At 37.4% G+C, this 14,735-nt stretch overlaps 1 protein-coding gene across 1 annotated transcript; it reads left to right on the top strand.

The window, feature by feature from the left end:
* The first annotated feature begins 7,644 nt into the window (after positions 1–7,644).
* LOC131858808 (uncharacterized) lies at positions 7,645–13,767 on the top strand. Its single transcript, XM_059212257.1, has 3 exons — positions 7,645–7,971; positions 13,307–13,543; positions 13,645–13,767. The coding sequence occupies exons 1-3, from the start codon at positions 7,645–7,647 to the stop codon at positions 13,765–13,767; spliced, it is 687 nt and encodes a 228-aa protein (XP_059068240.1).
* Positions 13,768–14,735: the final 968 nt, after the last annotated feature.

Consider the following 14,735-nt stretch of genomic DNA (forward strand, 5'->3'; position numbering starts at 1 on the left):
ATCCGAGGCTATCAATAATCATAATACCCGCTCTTAATTAATACTAAATATCACCCTTACCGTGCATCTCTGTAATTATGAATGAACTTGATCATAATTCCTAACCACAATGTTTTCCTTTATTTCTATTCCTCTCTATTTTAAGGGGAGTGCCACGTCATCTTACCATAATACCTCATGTCTTTGAAATTTTTATATATATTTATTTATTTACTATTATTATTTTATTTTTAAGTCTATGTTAATTGCCATCTCCTATTTTGGCAAGCCAATGACCATCCGCACCTAAATTAGCTAAAAAGTCTACATCAATATTGCCTTCTCTATAAATATGATTAATCGTATAATGTTTAAATTTCCTTATAATTGTAAGTGCTCTATTCAAAAGGGGTTTGAGGTGCCAACTAATTATATTCCCTGTTCTTATCGCATTAATTACAATTTGTGTGTCCCCTTCAATAGCCAATTTCTTAATTCCCAATGCTGAACTAAATAACAGCCCTTCAATAAGGGCCTCAAACTCAACAATATTGTTAGATGTCTTTCCAATTGGTTTAGCAACTCTAGCACAGGTGGCACCACTCCAATGTCGAATGAGACACCCAATCCCAGCTGAACCCGGATTCCCTCAAGCAACCCCATCAACGTTCAATTTGAACCATCCATATTCAGGCTTTTCCCATCTATATTGAGCCCTGAGTTCCTTGGTAGTATTACCACCCACTCCAAATTGAACCGGGATAATAAGGCTAAACCAATTCATCCTCATCTTACTATCCCATGTAGAAAATACTCTCCCCTTAAGATTATCCTTACGAAGCCTATTATTCATGATTTCTACTATACTTGCCTCAATCTTATTGCATAACCGTTGTGGATCCATTCTCTTATTTTTTTAAACTCTTCTATTACATTCCTTCCATAGTTCCCAAGCCAAGATTGAGGGGGAAATTTTCGACAAATCTCTGAACAAACTTGTCCTATGCATAGATGGCCATCCCTTAATAAGGGAGAAAAAATTGTCAGGTATGACCTAGTCCATCATAATTTACCTATTAGGTCTTTCCAACATTCAACTGCATATGGACAATTAAGTTGTAAGTGATTTATCGTTTCTTCATTTGCTTCACATAAAGAGCATCTAGAGGGACCCCTAAAACCAATCTTCTGAAACCAGTATGCAGTCATAATTTTATTTTTTGTAAAGTTGTCCATAGAAACATCCTTGCTTTGGGCAAACAAACTTTGTCCTAGCAAAGATGAGTAGGAATGTTCGTCTTTTGCCAGTTGAAAGACTCTATAATACTAACATAATCGTCCTTAGCCTTATATGATCCTGTAATGGAGCCTGCCCAGACAAGCCTATCTTCCCCATCACTAATCATTGGCTAGTACTCGAGCGAACTTCTTTTTGTTCGTCTGCAGTTAATGGGGTTCCAGATGTGCTTTTCCATTCCCAACCCCAAGCAAGTCCCTCGCTAGAAACTTTAATGTAGTCTTTAAGCTTAGATCCCCATAGATTTGTCAATACTTCCTTAATTCTAGGGCTTAAATTTATCTTATCTAATGTTACATAGCCTCCCCATGAATCACCCCAGAATTTCACCCTACTTCCATTGGCAACATCCCAAGTTATCTTATCTAAGATAAGTTGTTTGCAGTTCATCATGAAGTTCCAAATCCTAGAGCCCTGAGGCAAGCAAGGGGTCCTGAAGATGCAACTAGGATCCACATTTGAAAGATACTTGTGTTGCAAAATCCTAGCCCATTTCTTCTCGAGATTCTAATACAAGCTTCATACCAACTTTTCACCTAGGGCCTTCCCTTGCCAGTCCAAATTTTTTGTTCTAACTCCTCCCATTTCTTTAGATTTGCATATTGTATCCTAGTTGATTGTTGCTAGCTTCTTTTGGACATTTTGACCCTGCCAATATAATTTCCTTAAAGAGATTTTCTATTTTGTCTTTTGCTCCTTGAGCCAGTGGTAAACATGACAGTTGATAAATTGGGATCCTACTCAATACCGCCTTAACCATAGTTACCCTACCTGCATTTGAAAGCCATTTGCCTTTCCACGAGCTCACCCTTTGTTCAATTTTGTCCTTGACCGGTTCCCAAAGCTTATTTACTCTGACCCCTCTATCCACTGGGAGACCTAAATATTTGCATGGGAACATTCCTTTTTTAAATCTTAGTAATCTACATATTTTTTCTTCTTCAGTCTCTCCTGTATTGATGAAATATATCTCTGATTTGTGCTCATTGACTTCTTGACCTAATGCTCTAGTGTAATTTAGCATAATCTCCTTAAGTTGTTTTGTTTCTGCTAAGGAACTTTTCCCAAATAACATTGTGTCATCAGCAAATTGTTGGTGAGTCACATTCTCAATTCGTTCAGTAACTGTAATACCTTCGATAAACCCTTCATTAAATGCAGCCTGAATTGATCTGCCAAATGCTTCTGTCATTATTATGAATAAGAAGGGAGATAGAGGATCTCCTTGCCTTAGGCCTCTAGAAATACCAAAGTATCCTTCAGGAGAACCATTAACTAATATAGACATCCTAAGGCTAGAGATGCAGCTAAAAATTAGATTAATAATGGACTTCGCAAAACCGAATGACTCGAAACATTTACACATGAACCTCCAATCCACCTTACCATAAGCCTTTCTTATATCTAACTTAACCAGCATACTAGAATCTTTATTCTTTTGGGCTGAATGCACTACCTCCTATGCTATGATGACTCCATCCAGTATCGATCTTCCAGGAACAAAACCTGTTTGTTCCTCAGAAATGATATTGGGTAAGATTGTTTTAATTCTGTTAGCTAAGGCTTTGGAGAAAATTTTATATAGGGTATTGCACAAGGAAATTGGTCTAAACTCATCCAGTTCTTCTGCATTTTCCTTTTTAGGGATCAGAGCTATAAAGCTATTATTGACCTCATTTAGTATTTTACCCGAATTCCTCATACTATCAACCGCCCCCCATTTTTCGTTTCCCATGAAGGGCCAACATATTTGAAAGAAGCATGCTGGAAATCCATCATGGCCAGGTGCCTTTTCTAGATGTAGTTGAAAAGTTGCATTTTTTACTTCATCTATGGTGAACTTACTTTTGAGCATCGTATTATCCTCTACTTTTATCAGTTGAGGGATGTGTCTTAAGATTCGGATCTGGGCTCCTAAGTCTGAATGCCCCCAATTATTTAGAATATTTCTAAAATGATCTACAGTTCTCTCATTAATACTCATTGGACCCTCAATGAAGTTCCCATTACCTGATTTAATTTTATAGATCCGATTAATATTTCTCCTTAACTTAGTGCTATTGTGGAAAAAATTGGTATTATTATCTCCATCATTCAACCACTGTTCTCTAGATTTTTGCTTCCAATAAATCTCCTCTTTCGTTAATATATCTGCATATTTATTTCTCAATTCTTTCTCCTTGAGGTATGTCAAATTGTCCATTTCTCTATTGATAATTGTCTCTTAGATTTTCTCTAATTCTTCTTCTAATAATGTTTTTTCTTGAAAGTTGTTCTTAAAGTGTTCTTTATTCCAATTTAATATCTTATGTTTGATCTTTTTTAGCTTCATTACTAAATAGTAAGCTTTAAACCCACTAACTTGTTCCTCCTTCCACCATTCCTCTGATAGACTCAGAAAATTGGGATCTTGCAACCACATTCGTTCAAACTTACATGGGCATATTTTGGGTTTCTCCTCTTCTTTAATATGTAATGTGATGGGATAGTGGTCAGATCCTGCTGCATATGATATTGTTGAGTTAAATGTATAGTTAAAACTTGCAATATCACCTTTAATGAGGAACCTATCCAATCTTTCTGCTATATTATTACTTCCCACCCTCATATTACTCAAAGTGTAGTTCCCATTCGTCATATTGACTTCCATTAATCCACAATTAAATATCCATGAATTGAATTCTCTTTGGGCTAAAGATTCAATTTGTAGCCCACCCCTCTTTTCTGAGGCGACCCTAATCACATTGAAGTCTCCTCCAAGGAAGTAAGTATCCTCATCATTCCCTGCTATAAATGCCTCCATTTCCCTCCATGTATCTCTTTTACCTGTAGTGTTGATGGGGCCATAGATATTAATTAGAAGAAAACTAATGGAGCTATGTATACCCTTGACTCTCCCTACCTGCCATTTATCTTTTTGTAAAATTTCAACAAACCTAACCTTCCTAGGGTCCCATAAAATTGCTAAACCACCAGCTGCTCCTGCGACATATACAGACGCGGCCTTCCAGACTCCCAATCTTTTTCTTAGACTATCCCAATCCTCTTCCTTCAATTTAGTTTCCTACAACATTAGTATTTCAGATTCCAAACTAACTAGATTACACTTAAGAAACCTTTTCTTATCAGGGGCATTAAGACCCCTGACGTTCCATGATGAGATCTTCATATCTCTGAGGGAAGGCACTTCCCCTTCCCACCATATACCATATCAGTGATCTTTGTTTGATTTATTGCATCCCCATCTTGAGCTCTCAACTCCTTCAGAGACTTCATCCCTCTGCCTCTACCCATTTTCCCATTCTCAGGGGACTCTTTTTTAGGGCAGTCAAATTCTAAACCCAACCGATCATTGATCTCTTCCATATTCAGGGAGTGAGACTCAGCATTCTCCAACCTCACTGGTGCTTCCTGATTATCCATTTGCATAATGATATTTATAAGCTTTTGTTTCTCCTCCCTAACCTCCTCATTATCCTCATCCACAGATTCATTCTCCTCTTCGAAACTTATTAAATTCTGATCCATCTCCATTTATTGCTGGGACTATATCCCCAAATTTCCCACACATTCCCCATCCTCAATTTCCTGATCTTCAGGTTTCATAGGGGAGGAGAAAACAAGGTTACCTCCATATTCCCATCGATCATCCTCATTCCAAGTATCAGAAGGTATATTGTATTCTAAATAGAAACCCCCTCTAGTTTAGATTGAATGAAAAATTCAAATCCCTCTATAGTGAGGGGAAGACCGGTTTTGATTCCTTTACAATGTGAGTTATAACTTTCTCAGGCACTTGCCCTTTAAGGAATTTGTCTTCAATGCTATAGGCTTGAAGAGCAGTGATTAATTCTAATGGCTCTGGATTTTTCAAACTAAGGTCCATGTCTATTAGCATTTTTACGTTAGTCAAATGTAGGAAGTTTTCCTCGACTCCAATAAATTTTCTCATAACATTGCCTATTACTAAGATGATTTCAAAATTTAAAATCTCAACTGGCAAATAGGAGATATTAATCCATCTAGGGTTTCCCTTTTGTTTAGAGGTATATGGGTCAAAGTTCATTTGCCAATCGAAAAATTCAAAATTGTACCCTTTGAAAGTAACATGTCCAAACAACAATTCTTTTTTTAAATGTTCATCTTTACAACTAATAAATAGGATATTGTTTGGGAGAAGGGCAATACTTACCTAGTTCGAGAAATTCTCTTTCAACCAAGACGCTATGTCAGATGCAGTTTGACCGTGCCCTAGCCATTTTGCATAATGTCCAAACCTCTGGCATTGGTTGATTTGATCATCCACCTGATTGTTGTAAATGACAAAAGTTGTGGCAGTAGGGTTTCTTTTAGCCATTCTTCCCGTCGAGCTCTGTTCAACGTCATTCTTCTTGTTATTTGTTTTGCCTAGATTTTGTTGAGACTCTCATGCTGGTGTAGCCCTGTGATGAAATTCTTGCTTGTTCCATGGCGCAGATGCTTGACGGAAAGGCCTTAGGCGGTGAGGATTTTCTCCTCTTTACCATTTTGTATTATATATAGGGTTATATCGGGGTTTCTCATGGCAGACATTCTGCCTTGGCTCCTGAGTTCCATTCATTATTTGTTTATTCTTTTTTGAAATTACCTGCTGCTAACCATCTAGGTTTGGGAATACATTTGATATTGTTTGGGCCAAATTATGATTGGGCGCCTTGTCCACCCATCTTCCATTCTGGAAAACCCACCGTGGATGGTGAGAATCTCCAATATTGCCCATGACATGAGATTCGCGATTTGTATCCAGGACTCGATTAGCATTTTGAGGGTGAGTAACAAGCATACAGTTTGCCCTCACTACTACTTTCTTGACATTGGTCACCGTTTGCGAAATATCATATCTGCTGCCAATCCTTTGTGTTCGGTTCTTAGAGGATGCATAGTTTTTATTGTGCGAAAAATACCTTTGTCGCATTGTCGCATATTTCAGAGCAGAGCCAAGTTTTATTTTATTTTATTTGATATCCCTTTTTATAAAATTTTTTATTATATACTATTTTTTATTTTTATTTTATAACCAGTTTATTTTTGCAGAAGTTGTATATGAATGTTTGTAGAGTATAAAACTCTTATACAATACAATAAAAAAGGTCATACTCATTTTTTAATATTTTTATTTATATATTATTTATTTTAATTTCTCTTAAAGAATTATTTTATTTTATTTTATTCATTTATTTAATTTTTTAAATGACATCAATGATATTTAACATAGATTTAATCTGCAATTAAAAAAAGGAAAAAAAGATGGGTGGAGAGGAAAGACAAGCGAAGTGGCGAGCGGGAAATTCAAATTTCAAACATGGGGATGGCGGTCCTTCTGCACGTGGAGCTAGTAATCATGCAAGTCCCTAGGCTTCTAAGGTAATTTGCAATTAAAAAAAGGAAAAAAAGATGGGTGGAGAGGAGTGGCGAGCGGGAAATTCAAATTTCAAACATGGGGATGGCGATCCTTCTGCGAGTGGAGCTAGTAATCATGCAGGTCCCTAGGCTTCTCAGGGTACTGAGGGGGACAAGGCGACAGTCAAATCGGTGGAAGATAAAGATTCCAAAACTGGGGACCCACATGATAGAGGTAAAGAAAAGAAATGGTCGTCTCTTTTTGGAATCAGGCCTTTGGTGCAATCTGAACTTTTGGAAGTTAAAAATATTTTTGATCTGGCGACGGGGGTTTTTGCTATATCTGTACCGGATAAGTTGTTTGATTTCACTATGTCTGGCTTAGCTATGACCTTGGTTGGACGGTTTGTTGGGTTTAGACCTAACATCGATGTCGTAAGGAACTTTATAAGGAGAAAATGGGTTCTCAAAGGTCAAGTGGATGTGGCGGCTTTGCCTAGGGGCTTTTTTCCTTTGCTTTTAACAATGAAGAAGATATGAATAAAGCGCTCTGTGAAGGGCCGTGGATGTTTGGCAAGTCAACCTTGGCTTTACAGAAATGGGCTCCTAACCTCCCTTTGGATGATTCCTTTTTTGTGTCGGCGCCTGTGTGGATGCGTCTTCCTGGTCTTCCTTTGGAGTTCTGGAATGAGGAGGTCTTCAAAGGGATTGCGAGATCATTTGGTGAACTTCTATTGATCGACTTGATGAATGCAACTAAATCTAGGTTGGTTTTTGCTCGTATTTGTCTTAATGTTAATCAAATGACGGATATGCCTCAAACTATTGAGATTTTGTCCAAATTGGGGAAATGGACCCAAGTGATTGAATATGAATCTCTCTCGTTTGTTTGTTTTCATTGTAAAAAGTCGAATCATTGGGCGAAATCTTGTCCGCTTAAGAAGGGTAAGAATGGTAAAAATGATAGCAACTTGAAGCAGAAATGGCAAATGAAAGGGAAGAATGATGATCTACCCTTAGAGGTTGTCCCTGAGAAGGAAGTGACTGAGAAGGAAAACAAGGTAAAGAAGGGTGTGAATAATAACAATGAAAAATCAGTTTGTGCATGTTCTAATAGTAAAAAAGAAAGTAACAAGGAGGAAGAGTATGGGAACAAAGAAAAGGTTAAAAAATTTGAATCAGAGGATTTGAAGGTTGGTCCTATCATCCAGGGTAAAGTTGATCAGTTTTCCTATGATGATGCTTCAACTTCATCTAATAATAAGGAAAATGAGGAAGACTTTAACGAAGCGCAGGACTGTAATATTTTGGATAACGTGTCTTTGTTGTTACTAACCAATGGAAGTCTTAAGCAGACTAGAAATATTATCCTAAACCCCCAATGCAAAACTCTTTCTAAAAGTTTGGAAATGGTGACTCTTGAGGGAAATCTTAGGATTGTCGGTATTAAAGAAGGCAAGTCAAATAATGGGGGACCTAATGGAGGTATTTCAACCAGAAGTAAGAATAAGAAGGTGGCAGATGTTGGAAGTCACAGCAAAAAGCAGGGGAGACCCTCTCTAAAGAATCAGAGGGAATGGGAAAGTTGGAAGAAATGAGCTGATGGAACACAAAGCTCCATTGAGTTAGCCTTATCCCCGGTTAAAGTATGAATGTAATTTCATGGAATATTAGAGGGTTGAATGCTCCCCATAAGCAGAATGTGTTGCGTAATATTGTAAGAGATCATAAACCGGATGTAGTCCTTATTTAAGAAACTAAGATGTGTAAGGATAAAGTGGAAAGGATTAGAATTTTCAAAAGTAATGGGGTAATTGGAACAAGTTAGGAGGGTGCCTCTGGAGGTACAACTATCTTTTGAAATCATAATACTATTAAAGGTAAGGAAATTGCTTCAGGGGTTAATAAGACCTCAGTTTTGCTTGAGCATATTAAGGATAACTTTGTATGGGTTATCACTAATATCTATGCGCCTAATTCTAAAGCTGGAAGAACTAAATTTTGGAGGAACCTGGTTGAAGATAGACTTAGTTTTGCTAATAAAAGTTGGATGATTATGTGAGATTTCAATACCCCTTTAAAAGAGGATGAAAAGATGGGAGGCCTTCCTTTGCAGTTGGAGGGAAGACAAGACCTAATGGATTTTATTAATGATCAAGCTTTGATGGGTGTGGATCTCCAAGGGATTAATTACACTTGGACCAATAGAAGAACTGGTTCTGATCTTATTCAAGTCAGGTTGGATAGATCCTTGATTTCTCCCGATTGGCTTTCTAAGTATAATTGTTCTTTGGCGTCTATCATTAAGATTGGTTTTGATCATTACCCTATTTCTTTCATTGCCAATTCAACTTTTGCTAAGCGTAATTTTCCTTTTAGATTTGAAAAAGCTTGGTTGTCCCACCCGTCTTTGGAATTTTGTGTTGCTGAATGGTGGAATTCAGAGGTTGAGGGACCTGCCTTATTTAGAGTGGCCAAAAATCTTAATATCATCAAAGCCAAAATTAAAATCTGGAACAAAGAGACTTTTGGAGATATCTTTATAAAAAAAGCTCATATTAAGACAAATATTAAAGAAGTTCAAGATAAAATTCAAGAGGAAGGTTTTTTTGAGGATTTGAGGAATGTTGAAAATGGGTTGTTGTCCAAATACCATGAAATTATCTTTAATGAAGAAACTTTTTGGAGACAAAGATCAAGAGCGTTGTATTTGAAGGAAGGTGATAAAAACACCCGATTTTTTCACATGACTACTCTTAAGCATAGGGCAACCAACATGATTTTCAGTTTATCCAGCAATAGGGGGATTTTGTCGGATGAAAATGAAATAAGAAAGGAAGCTAAGAATTTCTTTAGTAATCTTTTGGGAGGTGAGGACGTTCTGGATATCAGAAATCAAGATCTTCTAGCTCAAGCTATTCCTTCCATTTTAAATGAGGATGATAACAAAAATCTTTCTCGGATCCCTTCGAATCAAGAAATCAAAAAGGATGTGTTTTCCTTTCTTGAAGACAAGTCTCCTCGTTCGGATGGATTCCCTATGTTCTTCTTCCAAAACTTTTTGCATATTGTGGAGATTGATATTTGTAATGGAGTTAAAGAATTCTTTGGTTCAAGGCAACTTCTAAAAGAACTCAATGCTACCTTTATCGTTCTTATTCCTAAGTTCTTTGGAGCTGACTCTCTCAATAAGTTCAGACCTATCAGTCTTTGTAATTTTGTTTACAAGATTATATCTAAGGTTCTTACTTCTAGAATGTTGGATATTCTCCCCCACATTATTTTGGCTCAGCAGAATGGTTTTGTCCTTGGCAGATAGATTCTGGATTCTATCATTTATGTTCATGAGAATATTCATTCTTTAATTGCTGCTAAAAAATGGGGCTTTTTTCTTAAGTTGGACATGTCCAAGGCCTATGACAGAGTGAATTGGCAATTCCTTTTCAGAATTATGAAATCTTTTGGGTTTGAGAAAAAGGTGATTCGGCTTTGTTCTCAGTTGACTGGAACTTCAACCTCTACTGTTATTTTAATGGATCCCCTTCTAGTTTCTTCAAAAGTTCTAGAGGCCTAAGACAGGGGGGTCCCATCTCTCCTATCTTGTTTATTATTCTGGTTGAAAGTTTGGGTAGATTTATTATGAGAAATGTGGAAGAAGGGAAACTCAAAGGCCTTAAACCTTCATCTTCCAACCTAACTTGTACTCATGAACAGTTTGTTGATGATTCGATCACTATGGGAGAAGCTACCATAAGGGAAGCAAGAAACATGAAGAGTGTTATGGATTCCTATGAAGCTGCTTCTGGTCAAAAAATAAATTGGGATAAGAGTTCTTTATTCTTCATCAATACCCCAGTGGATAGACAAAGAAGGATTGAAAGAATCCTTGGATACAAAATTGTTGAGTTCCCTTCAACTTATCTGGGTCTCCGTCTGTGCTTAAAGCCTTTGGAGAATTTCTGGATGAAGCTGGTTGATAGATTCAATTCCAAACTAGCTAGATGGAAAGGAGCCCTCCTTAGCTAAGCGGGTAAGGTGATGTTGCTTAAAGCTACCCTTCAAAATTTGCCTATCTATGCCCTTAGTCTGTTCAAAATCCCCAGGAAGTTTGCTGAGGCCATTGAAAGAATTCAAAAAAAATTCTTATGGTCGGGAGTGGAAGATAAAAATAGAATCCCCCTTATTGCATGGAATAATATTTGTACTCTTAAGGCTTTTGGGGGGCTGGGATTAAGGAGCATTATAACTATGAATAATGTCTTGTTAGCTAAACAAATTTGGAGAATGAAAGGGGAGGAAAGGGAATGGAATTTAATTTGGAAAAATAAATACCTTTACATGCAACCATCTGAGGAAGAATTTATGGAAAATTCTTTTTTTTGTGGAAGGCTCTGCAATTTGGAATGTAGTTCAAACGACTAAGCTTGGGCTGCAGCTGGAAGAAAGTGGAAATTGGGGAATGGGAGAATTATTAGATTCTGGGAGGACAGATGGCTAACAGATAAACCGTTGGAGGAAATCCCCATTCTTAAGGAATGGAAAGACTAGTTCAAAAGCAAGTATGGAGTCTTTGTTAGAGACTAGTGGAGAAATGGGAAGTGGATTGAGTTCAGCCAGCTTTGTCTGAAATTAATATTTTTAGAGATTTTGCTTTCTTCCAAAAATTTTATGGACAATTTTGAGGATTGTTTGATTTGGAGGGAAACTTCTGATGGGAAATATTTTGTGTCTTCAACGGTGTCTATCCATAACAAAGTTCCGGAAGAGATCCCTTTGTGGGCGAAAGTGTGGATAAAGAAGTTGATGCCCAAAATTAATATCTTCTTTTGGATTTTTATCCAAAATAAGGTGCTAACTCTTGATAATCTCCATAAGCATGGATTTGTTTTTCCTAATAGGTGTTCTCTTTGCTGCAGGGAGGAGGAGTCTGCTTGTCATATCCTCTACCAGTGTATTTTCAATCAGGAAATTTGGAATATTATTTTTAGTAGGTGGAAGTTGAGCTGGGTTTTCCTGGACTCTCTGGAAGAGTTTTGGCAACAATGGTATTGCCTTAGTTCCAATTCTAAGAATGTTGAGCTTTGGAAACTAACTCTCCCTATTGTCATATGGAACATCTGAAAGGAGCGCAACAACAAGATTTTTAGGGATAAAAGTGTGAACCCTGAAGTGGTGGTGGATAAAATCTATAGAGGGATCTTTGAATGTTTATATGGAATTGATAATGGTTTAGCTACTAAAGAAGACTTTAATGAAAGTTGGAACCTCTCCAATAACAAAAATAGTAAGGATAAGGGTAGGGATGGTCTTTTCTGGTGCTTTCCTTCACAGGGATGGATTAAGTCCAACTTTGATGGGGCTTATAAGGGAAACCCTGGGAAAGTTGGTTATGGGGGCATTGTCAGGAATTTTGTTAGAAGTTGCCTTGTGGCTATTGCTGGTCCTTTGGGTAACCAAACTAGTCATCATGTTGAAGCCTCGGCGTCTCTGAATACTTTGATTATAGCAAAAAATATCAATCATGATAATCTATGCTTGGAGGGAGACTCACTTAACATTATTAAATGCCTTAAGGGAGAAATTGAGCCTTCATGGACTATAGAAAATATTATTTTTAAAGCTAGACAAATTATTTCAAGCTTTAAATCAATTATTATTGAACATGCTTTCAAGGAAAAAAATGTTGTAGCGGATGGTCTAGCGAACCTTGGCGTAATTTCCGAATCTCAAAGTATATGGAATGGGGAAGTTAACATTGATTTTAATATAAAAGAACTCATCAAAAAGGACAGATTTATGGGGAAAGAAGGATCACACGTTAGTCATGGAAGTATTAATGATTAATCTTCAAATTTTTAGAAAGGTGATGATGGCATGTCAGAAGGGCAGAGTCCTAAACAAGAATATTAATTTTCCGAAAGCTTAGTGGGTGTGCATTTTCAAAAAGTCGAGTGGCATTTGGAAGAAAGCTTTGAAGTTGCAGAAGCAGAGAAATTGTAAAACGAAATCTAAAATGGGGGGGATCTTAGAAGAGAGGAACCTGATAATATTTCCAGATGGCAGGAGATGCCTAAGGTTTGGACAAAGCTGGAGAAATGATTCATGACGCATTTCATGGAAAAATTGGTCGACTATGATAAAGGCAGAGTAAACCTAGCGGTCACCAACGTTATTGAAAACTGGAAAAATGGCTCCTTCAAAATTCATGGTGTTAGGTTTAAGCTGGATGTGGACCTCATTTAGATGGTCACAAGTATACCCCATTCTGGTCTTAACTTCTTTAGAGACCTGAAAGTGTCTAATAATGCAGTTAAGGTTTTTCCACGTAAAGAGAAGGAGAGAGCGAAATTAGGAAAAGCCACCGGGGGGGGGGGGTATTATGATGCTTCTAATATCAAGAAAATCTGGGGTTGTGTGCTTAATGCAATTATGGAATATATTACTGTGGAGGTTCATTTCACCAAGGTCCACACATACCATTTTGTGCTTTTAAATCACTTTAGACAAGAGAAGAGGATTTCTCTGCTCTATTACCTTTTCAAGTCTCTGTCACGGTCTCTGAATAAGCATAGCAAGAACCCTTCTTCGCCTGTGCTTCATTATGGCCTTATTTTGCTCATTTATGAGCATTGCAAGATTTTGGATATCCAGGAAAACAAGAGGTTGTCGGTGTCACCGGGGAAAGGAAAGAGGAAGATTGAGGAAGGTGGGCGTAGCAAGGATGAGGTGACACAGAGCAAAAAGGGTAAAAAAGCCACTATGGAGAAAATTCAAGAGGACATGGGTAAACAAAAGGATACAGAGGTTGATTCTGAGGACATGGGAAAAGATGAAAGCAAGATGGAGACTGATGAGTCCGACGGAGAGGAGAGCTGGAAAGAAGAGGAAGTGGGGGAAGAGGAAGGAGGAGCTGAGGATGTTTCTAATCAGAATGGCCCTACCCACAGTGTGAGTATAGGTAATGTTAACCGCCAACCATGGAGGAGCAGGACAATCAGATTAATAAGGAGGAAAGGGAAATGGAAACTGAGCAGGAGAAGGATAAGCATAAAACGAGCAGGGATCAAGATAAAGTTGGAGATGGGATTATTCTGGATAAACTCAAAACCTAGTTTGAGGCTCGAATGGGTTTTGATAGGTGGGTATATGAAAGAATCAAGAATCTAGAAAAAATTGATAAGCAGCATGATGAGAAGGGAAAGAAAGTTGAAAGTAACCAGGAGTAGTGGAAAAAGGGTATGGAGGAAAAAGTGGAGAAGCTGGAAGCTCAGATTAGTAAACTGGAGGAAGGAAAAACAGCCATGAAATTTTTTTGGGTTATGATTCTAGATACCCTTACCTCTGTGATTAAGAATTTAGAGGAAATTGCCAAGTTCCTTGATGGCTCCAGCACTTCCAAACCTATTGTGGACTTAGATATTGATGGGGATGCTATTGAGGCAGGGACAATGGAAAGTGCTCCTAGTGATGCGGCAAAAAGAACTAGGGCGAGTATGAAAAAAGTTGCTTTGGCCTCTTCCAAGGAAATCCCTATGCTCAGGGATAATATTAAAGATTTGCAAGGGAATAGCGGAAATTTGGCTAATGCCCTTAAAAACATTAAGTAATTTGTCTTTTGTCTTTTTTATGTTATGGCTGGATGTTGCTGGTTTTGTTGGGCTTTTATGTTGGTTTTTGCCCAGAACTGTGTTGGTTTTTTTGCAGAATGTCTTTTCTTGTTTCTTAATGCTATTATATTAAGGATATTTTGTAAAGGGTTTCAAGATCCCTTCAAAACCTGTTTTTCCCGTAATCGAAAACATAGATTTAAAATCTTTAATCTTGGTATTTTATACTAAATTATAAATTTGTAATTTAAAAAATAAATATTAAAAAGTAGTTATATTATTTTAAAATTAGCATTATTATACCCTCAATAAAAACTAGAAGCGTTTAATCTACCACATACATAGATGTCGCCAATGCGTCTTTAGACTCCTAGAGTTTTTGCAGGATATATCGTTGGTGAGGCTCGGAATCTCAAGCTGTCGCTAGCTTCTTTCTCACATCCCTCATGGTGTTGGTGAGTTTGGGCATTGGC

Source organism: Cryptomeria japonica, chromosome 10, assembly GCF_030272615.1.
Source record: "Cryptomeria japonica chromosome 10, Sugi_1.0, whole genome shotgun sequence".
NCBI lineage: Eukaryota > Viridiplantae > Streptophyta > Pinopsida > Cupressales > Cupressaceae > Cryptomeria > Cryptomeria japonica.